The 26,826-nt window shown below is 39.2% G+C and overlaps 2 protein-coding genes and 1 long non-coding RNA gene across 5 annotated transcripts in view; 2 read left to right on the top strand and 1 right to left on the bottom strand.

The window, feature by feature from the left end:
• Positions 1-777, top strand: part of HERC6 (HECT and RLD domain containing E3 ubiquitin protein ligase family member 6) — a 62,370-nt gene extending 61,593 nt beyond the window's left edge. For both annotated transcript variants that reach the window (XM_019464646.2, XM_019464637.2), the window contains exon 23: positions 351-777. In XM_019464646.2, coding sequence (XP_019320191.2) covers positions 351-574 — 224 coding nt within the window. In that variant the 3' untranslated portion in view covers positions 575-777. The remainder of the gene's footprint in view (positions 1-350) is intronic.
• LOC109276108 (uncharacterized) overlaps positions 1-5,235 on the bottom strand; it is a 30,077-nt gene extending 24,842 nt beyond the window's left edge. Inside the window, exon 1 of the long non-coding RNA XR_002084505.2 lies at positions 5,040-5,235. This is a non-coding gene — a long non-coding RNA (uncharacterized LOC109276108). The remainder of the gene's footprint in view (positions 1-5,039) is intronic.
• Positions 5,236-5,383: 148 nt separating this feature from the next.
• Positions 5,384-26,826, top strand: part of HERC5 (HECT and RLD domain containing E3 ubiquitin protein ligase 5) — a 47,072-nt gene continuing 25,629 nt past the window's right edge. Inside the window, exons 1-11 of one of the 2 annotated variants that reach the window (XM_019464616.2) lie at positions 5,384-5,802; positions 7,778-7,898; positions 8,582-8,658; positions 12,632-12,853; positions 14,064-14,155; positions 14,406-14,536; positions 16,864-17,009; positions 18,173-18,249; positions 19,460-19,563; positions 21,402-21,461; positions 24,080-24,173. In XM_019464616.2, coding sequence (XP_019320161.2) covers positions 5,520-5,802; positions 7,778-7,898; positions 8,582-8,658; positions 12,632-12,853; positions 14,064-14,155; positions 14,406-14,536; positions 16,864-17,009; positions 18,173-18,249; positions 19,460-19,563; positions 21,402-21,461; positions 24,080-24,173 — 1,407 coding nt within the window. In that variant the 5' untranslated portion in view covers positions 5,384-5,519. Of the gene's footprint in view, positions 5,803-6,880; positions 7,002-7,777; positions 7,899-8,581; positions 8,659-12,631; positions 12,854-14,063; positions 14,156-14,405; positions 14,537-16,863; positions 17,010-18,172; positions 18,250-19,459; positions 19,564-21,401; positions 21,462-24,079; positions 24,174-26,826 lie in introns of those variants that run through there. The other variant, XM_019464623.2, reaches the window with a different exon arrangement.

The raw sequence follows: 26,826 nt of genomic DNA, 5'->3' as shown, positions 1-26,826 counted from the left end.
ACTCATTTGTGGAATTTAAGATACAAAACATGAACACAAGGGAAGGGAAGCAAAAATAATGTAAAACCAGGGAGGGGGACAAAACATAAGAGACACTGAAATATAGAGAACAAACTGAGGGTTGCTGGAGGGGTTGTGGGTGGGAGGACGGGCCAAATGGGTGAGGGGCATTAAGGAGGTTACTTGTTGGGATGAGCACTGGGTGTTATATATAGGGGATGAATCACTGGATTCTACTCCTGAAATCATTATGGCACTATATGCTAACTAACTTGGATATAAAACAAAACAAAACAAAACAAAACAAAACAAAAAACAACACATCTTAACCAAAGTCTATTTCTTTCTAGTTTTTCTTAAAGGAAATGACAGGCTGCATGCAAGAGGCAAACAGGAAATGGGAATCCTCTTTCGCTGTCCCAAAACTTTCAGTGAAAGAGATAACCCAAGAGCATTGACATGTCATAATATTCTGGACCTCCCTAAATATTCTACGATGGAAAGAGTGGAGGAGGCCCTTCAAGTAGCCATCAACAGCAACAAAGGATTTGCCTCCCTCCAAATCACAGACTGACTCCTGATAGTTTTGGTGATGCCTTGTATTCTCAGGCCCTCTCATCTTCAACTCGTTTGTTCTTCCTTAGGTCTAAGTGACACAAAGGGTTGAATAGATTTTAGAATTAGTTGACAAATGTTGGGGTAAACAATAATATGATGAATCAAGAATAATTTTTTAAGAATAATTTTTTAATAAATTAACATTTCTTGATCCCTAAATTTGTTATTTGAATGTTTGCTTTTTACTGAATTATTCCTGAACAATAATTTTCATGTAAAAATAAACTGAATATTAAAAGCCAACAGATATTTTTAAAAATGTTGTTCATCTAGGGGCACCTGGGTGGCTCAGCTGGTTAAGAGTTCAACTCTTGATTTCAGCTCAGGTCATGATCTCATTGCCTGTGAGTTCAAGCCCCATGTCCTGCTTTGCGCTGACAGTGCAGAGCCTGCTTGGGATTCTCCCTCTCCTTGTCTCTCTGCTTCTCTCTCTCTTTCTCTAATTAAATAAATAAACTTTGGAAAGAAACAATAAATAAAATGTTGTTCATCTAATAAACACTGTCTGCAAATATTAAAGATATTATGCTGGTTTGAAAAAATAAAGTAATTCAACAGGTTTTTGAGGCATGTAAATATATATTTTATATTCTAAAATGTCTTGAATTTAGCCAGCTGCTGAGTAATTTTATTGAAAAATCTATATGTTAAAGGATTCATTAGTTCATTGAATAAATACTTATCCTCAATCCTGTTCCAAGAGTCAGTCTAAATGCATATATCATTATTTTGGTTAAACACTGAGCCCAACCAGGAGCTCCCATCCGATGGTAGTTGGAGAAAATGAAGACATGAAATATGTCTTAGCAATATGGCTATAGAATAAATTAAAGGAGAAGTTAAGTATGGCTATAAATGGCCAATGGATTTTTTTAGATCAGTTCTGTCTTGTATTAAATTATAAACTGTAAACTGTTCTATAAGTTCCTGTTGTATGGCAACCATACAGAGAAGCCTTGTATCAGTGGCACTTTGGAAAAGGAAAGACCATGGGGTAAAGTCAAAATTGGGGTGCTGATGTGGAAAGAGAGCAGAATCACCTGAAGATAGAACAGAGAGAATTCACTAAGGATACTAGAATGTGAGGTGGTCTGTAGGAACATAAGCCCCAGTCAATTCTCAGATTTCTTTTGGATATGTCTGGTTTATATAATAAATGGAATGAAGGCCCAGATGTATTCTATTTGAATTTTAAGGGAAAAGGTAACCTCTAAATCTCAGGGAACCCTAGGCACTCGACTGTTCAGTTGTATTTTTCAGGCCATTCAGTTCCAATGTAAATCTTCTAATGCAAACAGATGAACTATACTAAACATTTATGGAAGAGAGCATTGCAATTCTTTACATATTCGTTCAGAAAACAGAGGAAGAGGGGTGCCCTGCCTTGCTGGCTCAGTGGGAAGAGAATCCAACTCTTGATCTTGGGGTTGTGAGTTAGAGCCATACATTGGGTGCAGAGATTACTTAAAAATAAAATCTTAATAAAAAAGGGGGGGCACCTGGTTGGCTCAGTCGGCTAAGCATCCAACTCTTGATTTCGGCTCAGGCCATGATCTCATAGTTTGGGAGTTCCAGCCCCACATCAGGCTTGTAGCTGACAGTGCAGAGCCTGCCTGGGATTCTCTCTGTCTCCCTCTCTCTGACCCTCCCTCGCATTCATAAGTTCTCTCTCAAAATAAATTAAAAAAAAAAAAAGGGAAGGAAGAAAGGAAGAAAGAAAGAAAAAAAGAAAGAAAGAAAAAAAGAAAGAAAGAAAAAAAGAAAGAAAAAGGAAGAAGAAAACAGAGGAAGAGGGAACACTTTCCAATTAAGTACAATATCAGCATTACCCTAATATCAAAACCAGACAAAGACATTATAGGGGAAAAAAAAAAAAAAAAAACAACAACCCTGCAAGTATTTCTCATGAACAGAGATACAAAAAAATTTTTCCAGGATTCTGGATATCAGACATATCCAACAAAATATAAGGATAATATCTGTAATCAAGTGGGGTTTAGTCCAGAAATACACCTAAAAATCTATTACATTTCACAGTAAGACCAAAAAAATCATGTAATTACCTCAATAGACACACACAAAAAAACTGACCAAATGCAATAGCCACTCACACATGATATTTTTAGCAAACTAGGACCAGAAGGGAACTTCCTCAATCTGATAGAACCTACGAAGTGCTAAACTTACACTTAATGGTAAAAGGCTAAATGCTTTCCTTCTAAAACTAGTGACAGGCTGGCTCAATCGCTTAAGCAGCTCAATCGCTTAAGCGTCAGACTCAGACTCTTCGTCTCAGCTCAGGTCACAATCTCAAGGTTTGTGAGATCAAGCCCCAAGTTGGGCTCTGCGCTGACAGTGCAGAGCCTGCTTGGGATTCTCTCCCTTTCCCTGTCTCTCTGCCCTCCCCTCACTTGTGTGAGCGTGTGCACACACTCAAAATAAATACACTTTAAAAATAAAAAATAAAAATAAAACTAGTAACAAGGCAAGGATGCCTCTCATCACTTCTATTCAACATTGTACTAGAGGCACTAGTCTATACAAGAGGGCAAAGTGAAAAAAAAGGCATAATGATCTGAAAGGAAGGAATAAAACTATCTGATTTATAGACTACATGATCATCTGCAGAAGATCCTAAGGGATCTAAAAAAACAAACCACCCACCAATAGTATTAAGTAAATATAGAAAAGTCTCAGGATTCCAGGTCAAATATAAAAATTAACTACTTCTATATACTCACAACAACCATAAATTAAATTTTAAAAAGTATCATTTGTAATATCATCAAAAAATAAAAAATATTTAAGGATAAATATAACAATATATGTTCAACTATACAGTGAAAACTAGACAATATTGCTTAAAGACATTAAAGAAGCTTTAAATTATTGGGGAGAGATATCAATTATGTCAATTCTTCCCAAACTAATTTAATTTAGTGCAATTTCAAAATCCCTGCAGTTTGTTTTGTAGATAATGATAAATATATATGGAAATACATATGGAAATGTGGAAGACCTAAAATAGCCAAAACAAACAAAAATAAAATATAGCCAAAAGAACACCGAAGAAAGGCCAATGCTGGAGCATTTCAATGAACTGATTTTGAAACTTAATTATAATCTACAGTAATCAAAGCAGTGTGGTCTCAGAGTAAAAATAGATATATAGATCAAGGGAACACAGTAAAAAGTCCAGAAATAAATCCAATTACACATGGCCAACAGAGGTTTGCCAAAGACACTAAGGCAATCCAACCGGCAAAGGCTAGCTAGAACAACTGGAAATATGTAAAGACAGAAATTAACCTCTATCCTTACCTCGCACCATAAAGAATACTTCATTTGAAATGTAACAAAGACCTAAAACTACAAAATTTCTAGAAGATAACATGTAAAAAAAATCTTCGAAATCTTGGGTTAAGCAAAGTTTTTCTAAGACCCTCCCCCAAAAGGCATTAACTATGTAAAAGAAAAAAAATGGATAAATTGCATTGAAATTAAAATTTTTTGCTCTTCAAAAGACACTAAATAAAATTAAAAGGCAAGCCACAGACTGGTAGAAAACATTTCAAAGCAAATCTAATAAAGGACTTGATATATAACATAAAGTACTGCAATATATATAAAGAACTTTGAGATAATGACCATTCAAATTAATAAACAGCAAAAGATGTGAAGAAATACTTCACCAAAGAGACAGAGATTAGCACTAATAAGCATATGAAAAGATGCTTCAACATCATTAATCATTAGGGAAATGTTAATTAAAACCACAGTAAAGATACACCTATAGACTGCAACGGCTATAGTTTAAAAGACTGACAATACCAAATGTCGTCAAGGATATGTATAGAGGGACCGGCACTCCCATAAATTGCTGGAGGATATGCAAAACGGTAAGCACTTTGGAAAGATTTCGGAATGTCTTTCACCACAGTCATGTATTTATCATACGATATGGCAATTCCATTTTTAGGTATTTACTCACAAGAAAACATTTATCCATTCAAAGACTTGCTCATTGTCATAGTACCTCTATTCATTGTAGCCCCAAACTGGAAAAGAACTGAAGTGCCTGTTAATCGGCTAATGGACAACTAATTGTTGTATACCCATATATCGGAATACCATTCAACAATCACTACTGACTGACCAACTACTGATGAAACACAACAGGACTGATCTCAAAAGCATTATTTATGCTAAGTGGAGAAAAAGGCAGACACAAAGACTGCACAGTAGTTTGACTCCATTTGTAAGGAATTCTCGAAAAGGCAAACCGTACTGACAGAAAGCACATCACTGGTTGCCAGGCACCGCGACGTGGGCGGAGGGAGTGACCGCGCAGTTCTTTCAGTTTCATCGCGATCGTGTGGCGGAGCCTGAGACAGAATGCTTAACAAGCTGACTTTCCTTACCATAGTTTCTGGAAATTATGCAAGTCTGCCCGTGTTCAGTGCTCCTCCTAGTGGAACTGCAGTGTTTCTTCCAAAGCCACTTAGTACAGGAGTTCAGGTGGCCAAAGCTCGCCCGGGGACAGCTCCTCAGCCTTGCCCACCCATCTCGTGACCTGCCAGCACCCTGTTTACTGTGGCTGCCTTCCAACCCATTTCTGACGCTTTCGAGTTTCCCTTTCCTTTTCCACTTCTCTTCCGCCCCCTTACAAGAGCGTCGGTTTCGTTTCCTACTGAACTGCCGGCTCCGCCCCCCAAACAGCACGTGGCTAGTCCGGCAACTGAGCGGGGGCGGAGCAGAGGAGGCTACAGTTCCTCGACGCCGCGGCGAGGTCCGCTAGCTGTGGCTGCGCACCGCGACGCGGGGAACCGATTTCTTGGGAGCTCCATTTCCAACGAGGTCTGGAAAGCCGAGGCGCGGCTGTGGAGCCCGGGAAAGGGGCGATGGAGCGGAGGCCACGAAGGGGGGCGCGGGGCGGCGCGCGCTCGGCTCCCGGGCCGGCCCCGGCGCCCCGAACCACAGCGCCCGGGCGCTCCGCGGAACCGCAGGGCACGCAGCTCTGGCTCTTCCCCAGCGCCGCCGGCCTCCGCGGGGCGCTGCACCAGAGGACCGAGGCGACGCGCCAGATGTGCTGTACGCGCGGGCGCCTGGTGGTGTTGGAGCGCGGCGGGGCCGGCGTCGAGGTCCACCAGCTGCCGGCGGGGAGCGACGGCACCAGGAAGCCGAGTGAGTAGGAGGGAAATGCCCGCTCGGCCGTCCTACCTCGGGCTGGGGGTGTGAGGGTGGGCGGCCGGGGGACCCCGGTGTAGCGCCTGCGGGGCCGGGGCGGCACGGACGCTTCTCTCCGGAGCTCCCCGATTGTGGGTGTGCCGTCCTCTAAACGGGAAGGAGAGCTTAGAAAGCTCTACGCCGCAGCAGTCCGCGGTGGCCGCAGAAATGCGCCGGGCCCGGTGGGTTTTGCGTTTGGTGCGTTCGATTCCCTGTGCTCTCCCTTCTCCACGTCCCTAGTTGGCGCTGAGTTTGCGGGAGGGCGGGGGAGGAGGGTATCGAGAACTGGGTCTCGCCCTCCACACGTTGGCCGCGCGGACCGAGCGCGCTTGCCGGCAGCATCTTCTTAGCTAGTCCGCTTTTAGCACTGGTATCTGTTCAGTTTGGTTGTCACTTCTTTTTAGAGCGCACCGGCTCTGATTTTGTGTGCCTTTGGAGAATACAGTTCTCTTGTTCCCAACGATACTATCTTATATATGCAAGCGATTTAAAGAGTGCTTTCAGTTGCATTTATCCGAGGTGGTAATCTCTATAGATAAGGTGTCAGGAACTGTGGTTTCGATTTTTTAGGTGGAGGAAAGCAAATGGCCACATAGAAACTTTTGCCCATCTGAATAGTGAAGAAAATGGTATTTTACCAGTCGTTTTGCTTTTACCTTGAGTGAAGTCAAGCATCTTTTTTTTCTATTGGCCATTTGCATTCTTTTTGAATTGCCTTTTCATACCTTTGACTAGCTTTTAAAAATTTGAGTTCTTAATTTTTTTCTTATTTATTTGAAAGAGTTATTTGAATATTAAGAATAGCCCTTTGTCCATTTTATACGTTGTGATGTTTTTCCCAACTTTTGTTGGTGTTATTTTACGGTCTCCTTCTACAGTCTTCTTTTAAGAAGGGTTATGGATTTTGTGTTACAACGCTATCCACAGTCTCAAGGTTTTTTTGTTTTGTTTTGTTTTCTTAATGTACTCATCCTTATAGGAATTTTAAGCTTTTATTTTTAAAGTCAAAATTTTTGATGCACTTGAAAATTATTTTGATTTAAGGTAATAGGGGAATCTAGATTTATTTGTTTCTCCAAATAGCTAGTCTGATGTCCCAGTACCTTTTTTGAGTAACCTTTTTTTCAACTGATTTGAAGTGCTGATCTCTAAAAAACGTTAGTCTGTTTAACCATTTCTCCTTTATTACCAAACTGTTTTGCTGCTCATATCATTTGTAATATGAAGTGGTTTGTGCGTTGAGATTCTTACATGAGTAAATTGTGTTTGATTAGAACCGAAAAGTAAAACAAGTTCCCACATTTAATTTTTGTAAACAAATGAAATAAGAGTAAATGGTAACTGTGGATAATTTTAAATCTCTTAACTTTTAGAAAGAGTTAAATATTCAATAATGCCAATAAAAATTCTTTTAACAGTATCCTTCCTTAAAAATAATGCCCCAAGACCTTGGCTTTTATATTGAGCAGTGAGGAGGGTTTTATTATTGTTATTTCTTTGTATTTGGAAAGAGTATATCTCAAAATACACCATGTATTTTCTCCTAAAGAGTTATGTCTTCCAGATACTGTTATATTTTCTTATAGACTTTTTCATTTCTGTCACTTTAAATTTAATTTTTCTGTCTCAATTTATTAAACAGGAATCTAAAAGCAAATATTTAATTGGTTATATTAAGTCTATATTCAATTTAAAACAAAGTATGAATCCGTGCTTTCCCAAATTGAAAAAATCCATCATCAAAACAGTAGTTTTTGCTAATTTGTCTGCTTTTCTTTCTTGAATTTTTCTTTAAAGAGAAGTTCATGTTAAGTCTAAGGTTGTTCAGTTGAAATGTTTTTCCAGGTGTTTTAAGTGTGTTATAATGAAATCAGTAATAATAGTGAGTTAATAACCAGACTGATGATAGTTCCTGGTTGCATTTGCTCTGCAGAGTGCATTAAGTTAGGAAAAAAAACGAAGATACATTCCGTGGACCAAGGAGCAGAGCACATGCTGATTCTATCCTCAGATGGAAAACCATTTGAGTACAACTATAGCATAGAACATGCAAGGTAGGGAACTTTTTTCTTTTATTAAGAAATATTAAGAATATTTTTCTTTTATTAAAAGGCAATCATAATTTTTGTAGGAAAATGTTACTTTATATGAACCTTGTCCCCTGCTTTTCATAGTGGCTCTTAGTAAGCAATTCTGAAATGACCAGTGAATTCCATCAGTAAATTACTATACCAGGTTGTGTCCCATAGGCAACATGTCTTGCTTTGGCATTTGAAAGACATGATTGTTAGTCTGCCTCACCCCAAATTGGACTTTCACATTCATTAGATTATTTAACCCTCATAATAATCCTATAAATTAGATTACCAGAAATAAAAGTTTTCAACCTAGGAGAAAAATGGCATTATCAAGGAATGATTTATGAGAGTTTTTCCTAGTAGATTGTGTGAATTAGAACTTATTTTTATCTTGTATTATTCCTGTATCATACAATTAACTGTTTGCAAAAGAGGCTTAAAATCATTTGAATGTAATAATACAATTCATGTTATTTTACTTTTTAAACCACCACTTAAAACATATAGTATTTTTTATAATTTTTGATGTACTGAATGTGAAGCAGTAAATTTAAATATTTCCTTGATTTTCATCCCAATTAAATACAATTAGTAATTTTAACATTGATATTGTGACTTTTATTACAGTGATTGACACAAAATATATTTTCTTTCATCAGGTTTCAATGCATTTTACAAGAAAAAAGTATAATTCAGATCACATGTGGGGATTATCATTCTCTTGCACTCTCAAAAGGTACTTTTCTAGAATATTGGTTTTTAGAGGAAATAAATGCATATATATGTAGAACTAGTAGAATGTGTATGCGTCACCTTGCAACAGACAGAAATATGGTTTTGAATTTGATATAATTCAGGGCACTTAACTCTTTTTTTTTTTTTTTAAGTAAACTTCAGGCCCAACTTGGGGCTTGAACTCACAACCCTGAGATAGAGTCCATAAAGAGTCACATGCTCTACTGACTGAGCTAGCCACATTCCCCAAGGCACTTGTTCTTAAAGGACATATAAAATAAGAGAATTTTTGGACATATAAAATCTTCAGGTTTCCATAATTATTATTCCTACATTTTATTCTGTCAAATGACAAAACAAAAACAGTTTAGTAAAGAATTTGATACCCTTTGTTCAAGGACAAGCAATCGATGGATTGGGAGTATAGTGCATCACAAGCAGTGGAGCACTGTTTTGGAGGGATTTTGTGCAAGAGTGAGTTTTATAGAGTGTTAGAAGCAGTACACTACTGCTTGTGTAGAAATAGGGCATGATTGGTTGGGAAGGGTTGCATATTTAACCCTCCTCAGAAAGATCAGGGAACAAGGAAATAAGCATATATCCCAGAGCTGGTATGGTGTTTGGGGATTGGCTGACTGGATATGTGGCGGTTCTGGTCAAGCAGAGCATCTAAAGAAACATATAAGTTCAGTTTGCTGACATGGCACCTTGGGCAGGAATGGCTCCATCTTGACCCTAGAGATTTTTCCAACACTTTTGTGTTTTTATTTTTTAAGTATGAAACAGTGAAAATATTCTGAATAATCAAAATCATCGTGGACTCAGGACCAGGCATGGGCCACCGTTTTCGAGAACGTTCTTCCCTCCTTCTAGTGCTCTTTTAGCTCCTGTGGCAGGAGCTTAGAATCCCTTGGATCTGCTCTTGTGGCCAGTTTGAAAACCTCTGATGTGTTTTCACATTACCATTTGAATTCAGGGATTCTCCCCAGCCCTTATTATTTTTTTGTTTCTTATCAGAAATAAGGAATGGAAGGCAGTAATAGTGGGAAATGGAAGCAATGAATATAGATTATTTCCTAAAGAAACTTGACCATGGAGGAATAATTATGACAGGAAGGTAATAGATGGGAATTCAGGGCCAAGGAAAAAAAATTTAATAATTTTTTAAATGTTTTTTATTTACTTTGGAGAGAGAGAGCGAGCACAAGGAGAAAGGAGGAGAGAGGGAGGGAGAATCCAAAGCAGGCTCCAGACTCTGAGCTGTCAGCACAGAGCCTGACGCAGGGCCTAACTCGTGAACCTGGAGATCATGACCTGAGCCAAAGTCGGACGCTTAACCTACTGAGCCACCCAGGCACCCCTTAAATAATTAAAAAAAATTTTTTTAATGTTTATTTATTATTGGGAGACAGAGAGACAGAGCGTGAGCAGGGGAGAGAGAGGGAGACACAGAATCTAAAGCAGGTTCCAGGCTCTGAGCTGTCAGCACAGAGCCCAATGCGGGGCTTGAACTCACAAACCATGAGATCATGACCTGAGCCGAAGTCGGACGCTTAACCGACTGAGCCACCCAGGCGCCCCAACTTTAAATAATTTATAAAATGTTTACTTACTTTGAGAGAGAAAGAATTATGGGGGGGAATCCCAAGTAGGCTCCATGCTGTCAGCCCAGAGCTGGATGCAAGGTTCAATCCTACAAACTGAGTGAGATGATGACTTAAGCCAAAATCAAGTCAGATGCTTAACTGACTGAGCCACCCAGGCGCCCCAACTTTAAATAATTTATAAAATGTTTACTTACTTTGAGAGAGAAAGAATTATGGGGGGGAATCCCAAGTAGGCTCCATGCTGTCAGCCCAGAGCTGGATGCAAGGTTCAATCCTACAAACTGAGTGAGATGATGACTTAAGTCAAAATCAAGAGTCAGATGCTTAACTGACTGAGCCACCCAGGCGCCCTGGATTTTTAATATATAGGACAGAGTAAATAAACTAATGGGAAACCTGAATTCAAGAGAAGTAAATCCAGAATTTGACCTGTATTGAAGTTTGAGAATATGAACTGTGCATTGGAAAAAATTGGCCTGGTTGTTTGACTTCATCCATTCAAGAACACATATTTCATTTTGAATATCTACTGTGTTCAAGTTAAAAAAGATGAAACAGGGGCGCCTGGGTGGCGCAGTCGGTTAAGCGTCCGACTTCAGCCAGGTCACGATCTCGCGGTCTGTGAGTTCGAGCCCCGCGTCAGGCTCTGGGCTGATGGCTCGGAGCCTGGAGCCTGTTTCCGATTCTGTGTCTCCCTCTCTCTCTGCCCCTCCCCCGTTCATGCTCTGTCTCTCTCTGTCCCAAAAATAAATAAAAAATGTTAAAATAAAAAAAAAAAAAAAAAAAAAAGATGAAACAGCCAACACTGTGTCTTCAGGAATCCCAGAGTCTATTGATACGGGGCAAAAGAGATTTTCAGGGCTTATTACTGGTTAATCATAATCTAGGAAGACTGAAAGTTGGAGAAGCAAGAAAGAGAACTGATCAAGTCATCATTATATTTCTGGTGACTGATAGGCAGATGATAGTTACATTAAAAAAAATTTTTTTTAACGTTTATTTGTTTTCGAGAAACAGAGCAGGGGAGGGGCAGAGAGAGAGAGGGAGACACAGAATCTGAAGCAGGTTCCAGGCTCTGAGCTGTCAGCACAGAACCCGAGCAGAGCTCGAACTCGAACTCACTGACCTCGAGATCATGGCCTGAGCTGAAGTCGAATGCTTAACTGCCTAAGCCACCCAGGAGCCCCTTTGATAGTTACATTTGAAGGAGAAGCTCTGTCTCCCACCAGAGTCTATCTGTACAGTATCTTAGCTCAGTAAGCATTAATTAATTAATGCTCAGGTAGCATTAATTTTTTGATATGTTTTTTCAGACTCTGATATTGTCAACTCCATTAGATAACATCTAAGAACATTTCTTGAAAAATGTGCTCTGGATATTCAGTTAATGGAAGAAGAAGCAGACTCTTTCAAGATACTGTGCTGTAACTTCAGATGTGTAAATTATTTAGGATTTTCAGGCACATGAACAGAGTGGGTGGGCCAGAGAGAAAACATTAATTTTAGGTTTTATTTTCCCAGATGTAGAATGTTTCTGGTTTTCATGTGCCTATATTATGAGTTTTTGAAAATAAGTATTTCTTGAATTTGATTGTAATATATTCAGGTGTCTTCATTCTACCTGTCTCTGTCCATTTGGGCTGCTATAACAAAAATACCAAAAATTGGCTGGCTTAAACAGAAGAAATTTACTTCCCCCAGCCTGGAGCCTGGAAGTCCCAATTTAAGGTGCCAGCAGATTCAGTGTCTGTTGAGGGGCAAGAGAAGTCTCTGGAATTCCTCTCTCTCTTTTTTTAAAGATTTTATTTTCAAGTAATTGCTATACCCAGTGTGGGACTCAAATTCACAACCCTGAAGATCAAGGGTTGTATGCTCCACTGACTGAGCCAGCTATTCACCCCTGGAATCTCTCTTCTAAAAGGGCATTAATCCCATTCTTGAAGGCTCTATCCTCATGATCTCACCTAATCTTAACCACCTCACAAAGGTCCACCTCCCAATACCGTCACATTGAGAGTTGTTAGGATTTCAACATGTGAAATTTGGGGGCAGGGGCACAACCATCGAAGAAGCCCACAGTCTAGTGATGTCAGGCAAAGGGTGTGTTCAGTTTATTATTGGTAAATCACAATCTAGGAAGATGAGGTTTGGGGAAACAAGGACATAACCACTACCCTTTGACGTGGGAGGTAAGGAAGTAGAACTGTTACTGCTAAAGAGAAGATTCTTGTAGTTTTTCTGTCTCAGACATGTGGGATCTAGGAAGTTGAATGTAAGAGACTGGTAGTATGGATAACATATATAATACCCTTAGTTAATGTCTCCTTCACTTTAAACTTAATAAGGCAACATTTTGTTTATGTCAAGGTGGTGAGCTTTTTGCGTGGGGACAGAACTTACATGGCCAACTTGGAATTGGAAGTCAGTTTGCCTCAATCGCCATACCACAGATTGTGGAGAACCTGTCAGGAATTCCCTTGGTTCAGATTTCTGCAGGAAAAGCCCACAGCATGGCCTTATCCATGTCTGGAAACATCTACTCCTGGGGAAGAAATGATTTTGGACAACTAGGCCTGGGCCACACTGACGGTATGGAAACATTTTCAAATTGATATTATCAGTAAATATATTTGTTAAGTAAGAGATGAAGTTAACACAGTCCTCCCTGTCAAAAATGGTTCAGATCTTCACTTTCATTGGTGCTGTTCTTCCCAGTTAGGTTTGGCTTCAGGGCAGAGTCAGTCTAAGAGATATGCATAGTGTGGAAGTTGTTGCTGCAGTTGAGGCATGTGTCAGGGTTGTGTGGGCTGAGGGAAAGAGCATTGGACTGTGTTCAGAATATCCAGGCTCTGCTTCTCACTTCGCAGTTAATGAATAGCAGGGCCTTGCTAAGTCCCTTAACGTTTTTGTAGGTGTTATTTTCTTTCTCTGTAAAGTGACGCATTTGGATGAAATGACCTCTGATGTACCTATGCACCTGAATGTCTGTTAATATAATTATATCCATGTTAGGACAAAAGGATACTAAAGATTTACCTAAACTCACATATTCTAATCTTATTCTGTAAGGCATTATATCTGTATATGCAGATACGGAAAAAACATAATTCTCATCCTTGAACTACTTCCACAAAGCAGATGTCAAACTGATGATCCAAAATACTCTTGTTGGGGTTTTCAGGTGTGTCAAACTGCTGTGTTACTAGCCGTGGTAATACACATCATATCCCCTGGCTTAGTGACCACACACTGCATCTTTCCCCAACGTGGTCCAATGTTAATTACTCAGGAGAAACCATAAGTCAATGTTAGAAAACTATTCAAAGGATGGAAAGGGATAAAGAGCAGTTAAACTGTTTTTGCTCAATCTCAAAGTGCCATGATAAGGAAATTGTGAAAGAAAGAAGAGGTGGTGTGAGGCAAGGACACTAGTAGAGAATTTAAAAGGAAGAAAGAACCTTTATGCTCATTGAAAGGGTACTTTTAGATTTGAATTGGAAATCCCAGATATGCTGCAATTAAAGTTAATCAAGTTAGGTTCAAAGGAGAAGAGTGGGCTCTGGGAAGTGGCTTGACACTTTCACAGGTGAGTTCTCCCATGTGTGGCCCTTTGACCACTGCCTCACCCCCATTTTTAGCCCTAAATAATATACCAACATAGAGGCCTTTCTTCTTAGAAGGTGCTGGGAATTGTTACTGCCAGCTGAGAGATAGTCCAGGTATTACTAGCAACATGGAACTCCAGTGTCCAAGTCAGCATTTTCTTTTGATCACTTCAACTGTTCTTTTCCCTGCATAGGTAAAGATTTTCCTTCCCTTATTGAAGCACTGGACAATCAGAAAGTTGAATTTCTTGCTTGTGGTGGCTCTCACACTGCCCTGCTCACAAAGGTGTGTGTATCCTTGTTTCTTCCACAGAAGAGCCTTGTAGTGGGGGAAGCACTAGAACACCTAGGTGGGGGCACTTAGTGTCTCCCTGGGAAGAGGGGTCACTTTCCACATACTGGATTGTCCTCCTGATAATTTGGGAGCTTTGCTTTAACAGTCCTTCTATGAATTATTCATGGATGCAAAAGCATCTGTGAATATTACTTCTGTGTTGTATTTCTCTAGAATCTGATAAGAAGTTTCCTTTCCTTAGGATGGGCTGGTATTTACTTTTGGTGCTGGAAAACATGGGCAACTTGGTCACAATTCAACACAGAACGAGTTAAGACCCCGTTTGGTGACTGAGCTTGCTGGGAATAGAGTAACCCAGTTAGCATGTGGAAGGTAAGTTGTAAAATGTCTGCGAAATTTGATAAAATCAATATGATATATTTAGGTAGGTAGTTTGATAAAATTTCCATCAGTTTTTTTTATTGAAATAAAAGTATTAAACATTTTCAGGGGCATCTGGGTGGCTCAGTCGGTTAAGTATCTGACTTCAGCTCAGATCATGATCTCATGGTTCGTGGGTCCAAGCCCCATGTCAGGCTCTGTGCTGACAGCTCAGAGCCTAGAGCCTGCTTCAGATTCTGTGTCTCCCTCTCTCTCTGCCCTCCCCAACTTGTTTCTCTCTCTGTCTCTTAAAAATGAATAAATGTTAAAATAAAAAATTAAAAAAACATTTTCAAATGGGTAAAGATGCTTAATTTACATTATTAGATAAAAATAATCTTTATTTTAGTATGTGTATTTATTTTCATTGATTTTTATAAGATTATTTATTTATTTTGAGAGAGACTGCATACAGCAGAGGGGCAGAGAGAGAGAGAGAATCCCAAGCAGGTTCCATGCCGCCAGCACAGTCTGACTTGGGGCTCAAACCCACGAACCATGAGATCATGACCTTAGCCAAAATCAAGAGTTGGATGCATAACGGACTGAGCCACATAGGTGCCCCAATTTTTTTTTTTTTAATGAGAACATGTATTCACTTTTTGTTGCCCCTTTAGTGCAATATCATTGTAACTGTTCAAATGCACTTTCACCTAAAAAAAAAAAAATAAGTCATTTTATTTGGGGGAAAAATAAATGTGAATCATAAAGGATTGTTCATTGTTCTTTTAACTCCTCGTGGACCAACAATATACTGAGTTACTATAATTCTTTGAGAGTGGTCATTGAGGATAGGACAAAGTCAGTTGGTTTGAGTAGAATATTCTAACAAGTTTGATTTTCACAGCTTCTTTTTTTTTTTTTCTTTTTGAACAAAAGTAGAAAAACTTGCTCAGGCTCTTTTGTTTACGTAATTATTTCTTGATTTGGGGTTGTGGTAAAGTTAAATATTTTCATCCAGATGCACTTACTCTTCTTTGGGGCAATTTTTTCTCATTAAACATAAGCAAATTCAGGGTCTATCTGAATGTTGGGTTCATTTGTTTGTTTACCAAAACCTTTTCTGTAAAAAACTGGTGTATGTATTTTCAATCTATATACCTAATTCTTTTATGATCCTGGAGTAAAATTACATAAATGGATATTAAAGTAGACCAGATTATTGGGATGATATGATTCTCTGCATTCAATCTGTCTGCATTAAGCAAGGGAACATTATCACCACTCTGGATTTTTCATAACACACATTTAAGTAGCATGTGTTACAAGAGGAGTTGTCACGTTAGAGGTACCTTAATAAAAACCAGAGCAGTTCTACTAACACAGAATTCACTGGAAACACTCTCAGAACTGAATGTTGTTAAACTCATTTATATTTATTATAAGAAGTGGATACAAATTAGAACCAAAGGAAGTGATGTATAGGACAGAGTCTAGGGGGAGTTCAAATGAGCTTCCTCTGTCCACTTCCCTTGGAGCCATAGACGGAATGATATTACCTCCTCCCAGCCGGATACATGACAAGGTGTAGAGTTTTGCTGACCAGGGAAGTTCACCGAAGTCCAGAGTTGTTATTGGGGTTTCATTGCTTAGTCATGGTTGATTGAATCATTACTTACAGGGTTGAACTCAACTTCCAGCCTCTCCTTCCAAGCAGGTTAGGCTTCCATGCAGTCAGAGGGGTCCTCTAAGAGCCACCTGCTGGGTAAACTGTTAGGTGTGATCTCAGGATCCTGCCATGAATAACAAAGATACTTCTATTACCTGGGAAATTCTTATGGCTTAGAGATTTCCTCCCAGGAACTGAGGACAAAGGCCAAATTCTTTACTTACACATTCTAGAGTGGAAAGGACCATGGAGCAGATTAGTATCATTGTGGTAAAGATTTTTGGGAAATAGGGAGCTCAGAAAGGATCACCTAATTCCATCTTCTAGGATGGGGAGAGGAGGGAGTCAAGAGATGGCTTCCAAGGGTGGTGACTCTCAAACCAAGGCATGAAAAAGGAGTAGAAGCAAGGGGTGCTTCTTGTTCCTGACAAAGGGAACATCATTTGCCAAAGCACAGCAATCATGGCCTTGGAATCGTTCGGGATTCCAAAATCATTTTAGCCACACATCAATGCTATCTTAGTTTCCAGATGGCTAATTTCATCTGATGAGAGTTGATTAACTAGTTTCACTCACTGGGTAGCCTAATTTCAGCAGTTTACTGTGTTGCTGTGTAATCTCTTCATTGTAGGTGACTGATAATTGACCATATGTATTTTTTATTTAATAGGCAGCACACACTTGCCTATGTTTCTGATTTGGGGAAGGTCTTTTCTTTTGGTTCTGGAAAAGAAGGACAACTGGGAAACGGTGGAACACATAATCAGCTGATACCACTTCCCATGAAATTGCCATCAAATGAAGAACTCACATTTGGTAAATTTTGTTAGGAGCACAGGATTTGACACTTTATAAATACCTTTGTCGAGAAATTGATTTTTCTAAGTATGTAATGTGGCAAGGAAAGAAATGTATAGCTATGAAGGGAGCTTCTCTAAACATTGGTTTCATGTTTTTACTTGTAAACAGGTTAAAATATTCAGTATAATTAAGTCAAAATAACCATTAGTCTTCAGATTAAGTCTTATCCCTTCAGATTAATATTAATGTGAATGTAAAATGATAGAACATGAAATAGGTTATATGGATTCAGAGACCTCTGCAGCCTCCGATTGTCATTTGCAGCAGACCTATTAATTTCACAGTGATTGGTTTTCTTACCTGGTAACACTGACTCTCAATCCTGTCAAGCCCTGAGAATGATGAGCAGCTGATTTATGCCAGGCACTCTAACTGCTTACCCCTTACTTGTGGTATGTCACCCATCCAACAGTTCTGGGAGATTTGTGCTCTCAGTCTCATTTTACTGGAGGTACAGAGACTTGGAGGGCAAAGGGTTAGACAGTTCTCAAGGCCTGTCAGTGGTTTGGCCAGATTTGAATGGTGGCTTAAGCCACAGAGCTCTGAAACCTTCTACCATAGAAGTGCCTCAAGAATGCTTATTTGCTTCTGAAACCTTAGTGGTGACCTAAAGTACCAGTATTCTCATAAGTTCTTTGGGAAAATGAACAGTAGGGTTATTTCCTTAAGCAGTTCATGTATTTGATTTTTACAACCATTTAGACTTTTGAAGTACTTATTTACATTCTTTAATAGTTCTTGGTTATATCTGGAGTTGTAGAATATGGTTTTTAGTAATGAGAGCTAAATTAAAACAGGACTCAGTTAACCAAATAGTGGTTTGACTGTATTTTATACTTAAGCATTTACATTAAATATGGATGTCAAAGCTGATGGTCACCTGTCAACCTTGCAGGTCACCTTTGTTTGCCAGCTAGACTTTACTCTGAAGAAAATGTATATTACTGCTTCATGGAGCTTCATGGATGGGAAATGTGTTGAGTCTTTGTCTATCAAAAAGATAAAAGAACTAAGTTTAAGAAGAATCTGAAATGATTTAAATAGAGTGTGCATGTTTGTGCCAATGACTTTCTGCACTCTTACTTTCTGTACTCTTACTTTCTGTGTCTCCCTTTTAGAAAGCCGTGCCTCAGAAAAGGAGTTAATAATGATTGCTGGAGGGAATCAAAGCATTTTGCTCTGGATGGGAAAAAAGGTAAAAGTGGATCTCTAGATGTTCTATAACTTGGTTTTTAAAGCAAAACAAAGGGTTTTACCAAGTGTGGTGAATTCCAAAATCATCTAGTTCCTAGTCTGACTTTTGGAGAATAAACATTATTGATCCTTTACTGTCTGAACTACATAAGTATTGACTCCCAGAAATCAGCAGATTTGTCTCTGGTAAATGTCAAATCAGATTTCCTTAGATCTTTCCTTTGCCCTGCCAATAGCATTTGGTCAGTATCCTAGCAAGCTAACAGGTTGACATTCTGAAATTTTTTTTTATTATTATGTTGATTTATTTTGAGGGGGGGGTAGGAGGGGCAGAGAAAGAGGGAGACACAGAATCCGAAGCAAGGCTCCAGGCTCTGAGCTGTCCACACAGAGCCCCATGCGGGACTCGAACCCATGAGTGTGAGATCATGACCTGAGTTGAAGTCGGACGCTCAACCGACTGAGCCACCCAGGTGCCCCCCCCCTTTTTTTTTATCATTACTATGTTTATTTTGAGAGAGAGAGAGGGAGAGTGAGATGGAGTGCGACAGGTTGACATTCTAAAATGATATTCCCAGCCAGTACTGAAAAAGACCGGAGGTTCATAGGCCTGTGAATAGTCAGCTCATAACCTCCCCACCCTATGTTGCTGAGGCAATCCGAGTTCCTCCTTTCTACACAGTCCTTTCAGCCTCCCCTTAAGGCTGTGTGATGCTCATTTTAATCCAGTTATACCTTACAAAGTGCTACGTGTTAGAGCACTCAGAAGTTTACTTCAGAGTTAAGCCCCTTGGACAAGATGTTGGCAACCAGCCAAATGATGTTACGTCTTGGTTAGAATCTCACTTTATGATTTCCTGGAGCTATGTTAATCCATATTTAAAAATCAGTATTGGGGCGCCTGGGTGGCTCAGTCGGTTAAGTGTCCGACTTCAGCTCAGGTCACGATCTCAAGGTCCGTGAGTTCGAGCCCCGCGTCGGGCTCTGGGCTGATGGCTCAGAGCCTGGAGCCTGCTTCGGATTCTGTGTCTCCTCTCTCTCTGCCCCTCCCCCATTCATGCTCTGTCTCTCTCTGTCTCAAAAATAAATAAACGTTAAAAAAAAATTAAAAAAAAAAATCAGTATTACCCTGTATCCTTAGAATGTGCCTAAAAGGTGGATACCTGTTTCTGTTGTGTCTAAATTGCTGTGTTTTACTTGTTTGTTTACAGAATTCCTATGTTAATCTGAGGAGGAAAATTCCTACATTGAACGAAGGAACTGTAAAGAGATGGATTGCTGATGTGGGGACTAAACAGTGGCAGAATACAAAAAAGTACATATCATGTGTCTTTCTGCTCATTTAGTTCTCTAAAGTCGTGTTTCCCCCTGACTGGTTCTAAACAATACAGAGATGTGAGGTTTTATGGTCTTCAGAGAAACAGGACCGATATATAGGGTGTGTGTGTGTGTGTGTGTGTGTGTGTGTGTGTGTGTGTGTAGAGACAGACTTATTTATTTTTTAAATGTTTCTTTTATTTATTTTGAGAGAGAGAAAGTGTGTGAGTAGTGGAGGGGCAGAGAGAGAGAATCCCAAGCAGACTCTGCAGAGCTCACGGGGCTCAATCCCATGAACCTATGATACCATGACCTGAGCCGAAATCAAGAGTCAGATGCTTAACTGAGTCACCGAGACACCCCATGAGACAGAGACTTATTTTTAAGGAGTTGGCTTATGTGATTGTAGGAACTGAAAGTGCAGAATAATAATGCAGGCCAGCAGGCTGGAGACCCAGAGAAGGGTTAATATTGCAGCTTGAGTCCTAAGGCATCCTGGAAGCAGAATTCTGTATGCCTGGGAACCTTTTTCTCTTAAGTCCTTCAATGAATGGGTGAGGCACACCCACAGTATGGAGGGTGATCTGCTTTACTCAAAGTCTGTTGATTTAAATGGTAATCTCCTCTCAAAAATACCTTCGCAGGGTGCCTGGGTGGCTCAGTTGGTTAAGAGTCTGACTTCAGCGTAGGTCATGATCTCTCTGTTCACGAGTTTGAGCCCTGTGTTGGGCTCTGTGCTGGCAGCTCAGAGCCTGGAGCCTGTTTCAGATTGCTGTGTCTCCCTCTCTCTCCCTGCCCCTCCCCTGCTCATGCTCTTATCTCTCTCAAAAATAAAAAATAAACATTTTTTAAAAATGTAAAAAATACCTTCACAGCAACATCTAGATTGGTGTTTGACCAGATATTTGGGTTCCGTGGCCTAGCCAGGTTGACACATAAAATTGGACATCACAACTAACCTGTAAGCTCCATGAGGGCAGCTTTCTTTATTGCAAGTCTTTGTACCTTTGATATGTTTGCATATATTGTGACTCTTCTGAGCAGGAAACACAGTTTGTCTATATAATTTCTCAACCCTGTTTGACTTTAGAACCACTTGTTGGTGGACTTCTATTCACAGCTGAACAGTGTGGGCAGTCTTGATCAAAACAGTGCAGCTCCTTCCATCTGTAAAGATTATACTCATTTTTATAAACCTTTCCTTTTAGAGATATTTTTACGTTTAGGTAATGGTTTCCTAATTCTGAAAAGTAGTTGTATGAAATAGTTTCATCATAATGGGCATAGATGACCAAGAACGCTGCTGGTGACTCCACTTACTGTGGTAAGCACCGAGCAATGTATGGAATTGCCAAGTCACTGTGTTATACACCTGAAACTGATACATTATATGTCAACCAAACTTCAGTAATTAAAAAACAAAACAAAAAACTTGTGCTGTTGCTTCCAAGATGCAACTTGGGTGTTTCCCCCCACCCCCATCCTTCCATTTAATATCTGGTAATTTTTTTTTCTACTTAAGTGGAACAAAAATAAATAGGGCTTGGAAAGCTGAGTGGGATGGGAATATTTCATTTATTACCCTAGATCAATCCATTTCATCTTTCCCTGCGGCTTCTGTGAGTACATTATCTTTTTATTACTCATCTTTGCCACTGAAATTTTAAGATTGGAAGAATGGAAGAGACTTATAGATGCCCAAGGCAAAGCGTACGGAAACAAATCCAAGACAGAGAAGTTTCAAGGACTGTTATGAGATGTTTTATTTATCATATCTCATGCTTAAGGAGGCATACACTATAATTTGTTTTAACCACCATCTTATTCCTAATACAGGGAAATCAGAGAGATATTTTCATCTCCTGCTTGTCTGACTGGAAGTTTTTCAAGGGAAAGGTAATATAATATTTATATATATATGTATGTATAATGTTTAAGATTCTGTTAAAAATAGTGTGTCCAGCATCTTGACTGTAGTTAATACCATATTGTATACTTGAAAGTTGCTGAGAGAGTAGATCTTAAAAGTTCTTATAAGAAAAAAAAATCTTAACTATAAGTGCTGTTGGATGTTAACTAGACTCAACGTGGTAATTATTTCACAATATATACATAGATCGATGTGTTATGTTGTATGCACCTGGAACTAATGTTATATGTCAGTTTTGTTTCAATAAAAAAAAAATGAAAGATTATAAAGAAAATGGCTTGAGGGTAAAATAGTTTGGTGTTTTTATCTCTTTTTAAAAATTACTTTTTTTTTTAAAGTAGGCTTCATGCCCAGCATGGAGCCCAGTGCACTGAACTCACAACCCTGAGATCAAGACCTGAGCTGAGATGAAGAGTTGGACGTTTAACTGATTGAGCCACCCGGACACCCCTAAAAATTACTTTTTTTAACAAAAGCATATATATGAACACTGTAGAAAATGTCAAAAATAAAGACCTGTGACTGAAACAAATGAAAATTGGGGTGCCTGGCTGATTCAGTCAATAGAGCATGTGACTTTTGATCTCAGGTTGTGAGTTCAAGCCTCAAGTTTAGTGTAGAGATTATTTAAAAATAAAATCTTTTTAAAAAAAAAGAAAAAATGAAAATCACCCATAATCCACTTAAAAGGAACAGCATTTGTTTATATATCTTTTTTCTGTGCAAATTTATTCTTTCACTAAAAATGTGATTATGTTGTTTATATATTACTTTTTTTGTTGTTGAGAGAAATCGCAAGCAAGGGAGGGGCAGAGAGCCAGGGAGACAGAATCCCAAACAGGCTCCGTGCTGTCAACACATAGCCTGATGTGGGGCTCGAACTCAAATTGTGGGATCATGACCTAAGCCGAGACCAAGAGTCAGACACTTAACCAACTGAGCCACCTAGGTGCTCCTGTATATTGTGGGTAATAAGCTTAGGAATCCCCTGGGCTTACACCAATGGGTTAACAAGGCATAAAGAAGTACAAAGCCATAGGATGCTCACACCTGAGTTTGGGTAAACAAGATTAGAACCCCAGGATAGAGCAGGGGGTGAGAACCCCAGGATAGAGCAGGGGGTGCAAAGGCACCCAGAATAGAGAGGGGTGCAAAGGCCCCCAATACAAATGTATATGAGGTAAGCAGAATTAGGCATTCAGGGCAACAGTGCCCCCCAATTTAGTACTACAGCAGAAAGCTGCTTTCATAGGAGGAAAGGACCAAGTTAAGTAAACAGGTAAATAGGGCTATAGACCACTGCACTGTGGGTGAAGCTGCCCAGAGTGGAGCTGATTAGCAAAAAAAAAAAAAAAAAAAAGGTGCCTTGTTAACCCTGAGGTTATTTGCCCTATTTGTCTTATCCCCTAGGCTAGCTAAGATTAACAGACATGGCGCCTTCTGTCTGCCGTTAACATCTGCTCATCTGCCTGGCGCCAGGATTTTGTTTTATATTGACCCAAACACCACATATCTTCAAAACTCCCTTTGCCTCATGCCCGTGAGTTAATGTTCACAGATTCATTGTCTCTTTGTGCATGCCCATCACATTTGTAAGCCTTCTGATCTTAATAAATACAGGGCAAGGACCCTTATTTGGGGTCTTGTCTTTTCCCAGACATTAGTCATCTCTTCCTTTAATCCTCATCCCGCTCTCTTGGTGGCCAAGAGAGAACTTCAGACTTAGAGTCTATGACAGTATATTACTTTATATTTAATATATTTGTCCGTTTTCTATTTATTAATAAGTTCATGTCATTCAATATTTTTCTTAAACATGATTGTGATGGTATTCCATGGGAAGGACATAACCTTAATTTATTTAGCCATTACCTTACTGCAAGATCGTAAGTTTTCTTTGAAGTTTTGAATATTATGAAAGAATGACTTCGCACATCTTTCCCTAAATATTTATATAATATTTATCTGAAAAATGTTATTGATTTTCAGACAGCAAATACATGTATTATTTTATAAAGAATGTGTCTATGTCCAAGACACTGAGCATATTTAGTTAATAAATGTAATTCACAAGTTAAGATACTTAAACATTTCATTAGTAATTTTCTGTTGCAACACTAAGAATTTACTGCTCTGAAGTAAATTTTTTAAACCCAACTTTCAGTTCATGTAACTGGGAGAAATGGTCATTTTTTTCAGAAATGGGAAAAACCTTTAACTTTTTTTAAGTAAATATTTAAGGTAAGACAATATCTGAGTTAAACTTGGATAGTATACGTATATATATACATACATATATATATACATACATATATATACATATATATGTATGTATATATATATATAGTTAATTCGGTCTTGATATTTTTTGGCGTTTTAGAAATAATCATAAGTTGTCAACTGCATTTTCAATTGTATTTGTATTTAGCCAAATTACATTTATTGTAAAGCTGAGGGAAATACTAATTTTATTGAAATGAAAAAAGGTTCAGAAGAAACTTCATCTAAATTAATAACCTGATAAAATATTTTATTTTGAAGAGTGCTGCTTCACTTACTTATCCATTGATTTTTCCTTCTACAGAAGAGCTGCAGAAATGATGCCTGTTCACTTGGACTTAAATAAAGCAAGAAATGCTTTTAAGGAGTTAACTCAGAAGGACTGGATTGCTAACACGGTGGTATTCCTTAGATTGTTATTTAGGAAAAGAAACTACACTAAATCATTTTTTATAAGAACTCAAAATTTCAGAAAAAAATACCTTGTTTTGAGAGTCTCTGAGAGCCTGTAGCATAGTAAGATGAGATGAAACTCACGTGGTATCCAGGAGTTGGCCCCCTGGGGGCACAATGTTTGCTATCATAGTTACACAGATTACAAATAGTCTGAATGGTTCATCTGTATACACACACACACACAGACACACACACACACACACACACACACACACACACACACACACACACACACGTATGCATAGATGCACATCCTCTCTAGAGGGAGTTTTGTCACCTCCTGGCTGTAAGGAAGATGATTAAAGGATGTGTTGAGATTGGTACACTACCATACAAACAGCGTGTTCTTTGCAATGGTCTTGAACGTAAGTATAGAAATGAGAACACTTGTTTTTGGTGTGAACATCCCCCTTACCAGGGACTGCGTGGATTCTTTTTCTCTGTGTTTTTCTATAGGTTCTAGAATGTTGTTACCCTTTTAGGGATTGTCACTTCTTTGTTTCAGTATTGTTAAGTCTTTAGGTTTTCCACTTGCAGATGCTCCAAACATGTTTCCTTTATTAATTTAGCTTTTCTTAAGCAGCCTTTATTAATTTATTTCTCTCTTCCCTTATACTGGTTGATCTAGGGGTAGTACTGTCTATGTTCGCTCAGTCTGTTTCTTTTTGGGTCTCACTCTGGTTCCTTCTTTCGCCCTCTCTTTCACTTCTCTCTCCCTAGGCCCCTCTGTCTTCCCCCCTCCATCTCCCCGCTCCTCTCTTTCCTCCTCTCCCTTTCTTCCTTCCTGTCTTTCCTATCCCTCCTCTCCTCTTTCCTTTTCCCTCTCTCCCATTCCCTTCTATTTCTCTCTCTCTTCCTTTCCCCCTCCCTGTCTTCCCCTCTCCCTCTTATTTGCTCTTGGCCTCTGTTTTTGTACCTTCGATTCTTTTTCCCTTTCAGTCTCCCTGACATCTCTCCCTCCTTCCTCTCTGCTGCCTTGCATGCTCTCTTACTCTGCCATGACCAACATTCTGTATCTAAGCCGCAGGGTCTCTTTACACACGCTTCTTTCTCTCAAGGGAAGATGAAAGTTTAATTCTGTTAACTTTGGCAGAACCACAGCCCTATTGGGGGTCTGAGGAAAATGGATCCCTAATTATGCACCTTTATCAGGACTCTGCAGCATTTAGTGGAAAGAGCACCATTTCTGCATCTGTGGAGAGATGAGTTTGGGCCAGTTCCTCACTAAAGCTAATTATACCTTTGATTGTGCCAGAACAATATTGTATGATATGCTGTCAACATAATCATAGAGCAGTCTTCCATTATTTCAGACCAGATAGTTGGATCATAAGACCTATAATGTTTCTTTCTATTTTGAGATATCTGTGACATGGATACACAGATTTTTGCAATTCATTTATTAATTCAGGAAATACTTGAATAGTTGCTATGTGTAGGGCACTGTGGTGAGGACTCCTGATGAAAATGAAAGATCCATACTGCCTGTCTTTAAAATGGTTAGTGGGACCCACGACACGAACATGCAGATGTTAGTGGGAAGGCTGGGTGTGTTTTCCACTCCACTGTCTTCCCTGATGTCTCACTTAGAACCTAGTAGATGTATAATAAATATTTTTAGATGAATGAATTCAGTCATCACTAGGGCCATGGATGTTCACCTCTACTTAGACTACTCAAACAAGGTCCCCAGAATAAGTACAAATTTACCAGGTGCCTACCTCAGGAATAGCATTCCTGGCAGTCAGGGAAGTGTACACTGAGGCCCAGTGTGTGAAACAAAACAACTGACCCGAGAATATCACAGTAGTTCTGCAGGGTTGGGAGAAGGTTGTGAGGCTTGAGGATATGACAGATAATGAACAAAGAGGTAAGAGGGGTGTGTGTTACCAAGATTGTTCATAAAATAGGTATGTGCCCTCTAAGTACTGAAACATGTAGTATGAGTCTGGCTTAATGGGTTTTTTGTTTGTTTTGTTTTTTGATTTTTGGGGTTTTTTGGTAATGTTTATTTTTGAGAGAGAGAGACAGAGCATGAGCAGGGTGGGGCAGAGAGAGAGACACAGAATCTGAAGCAGGCTCCAGGCTCTGAACACTGTGGTCAGCAAAGAGCCCAAAGCAGGGCTCGAACTCACAAACCATGATGAGATCCTGATCTGAGCTGAGGTTGGATGCTCAACTGATGAGCCACCCAGGCACCCCTGGCATAGTGTTTTGATATAAAAATACACTTGATCTTAGCCAAAAGGCCGAGAAGCGATGTTTTGATATAAAAATAGATAATTACAAGAATTTATATATTTAGAGATACCATTTAGCTAATATCATAATTGAATGATTAAGAGTTTGGGCTTTGGAGTCAGAAAGATCCAGAAGAGATTCCCACTTAGCTCTGTGACCTTGAGCAAATAACAGATTTCTTGCCTGTAAAATAGGGTCAATAATATCATGTATGTTCTAGAAAAAAATAAGGATTAAGTGACGTAATTAACATATGTAAGTCACTCAGCATAACATCTGACAAATAAGTACTCCGTAAATACTAGCATAGCTTTTGAGTGGGTTTTGAAACAAATTATTTCTGTTACCTGATAC

Source organism: Panthera pardus, unplaced genomic scaffold, assembly GCF_024362965.1.
Source record: "Panthera pardus isolate Hobbes unplaced genomic scaffold, ASM2436296v1 HiC_scaffold_13, whole genome shotgun sequence".
In the NCBI taxonomy this organism is placed as follows: domain Eukaryota; kingdom Metazoa; phylum Chordata; class Mammalia; order Carnivora; family Felidae; genus Panthera; species Panthera pardus.
Note: the sequence above shows the minus strand (reverse complement) of the source record. Positions and strands in the feature narration are given on the sequence as shown.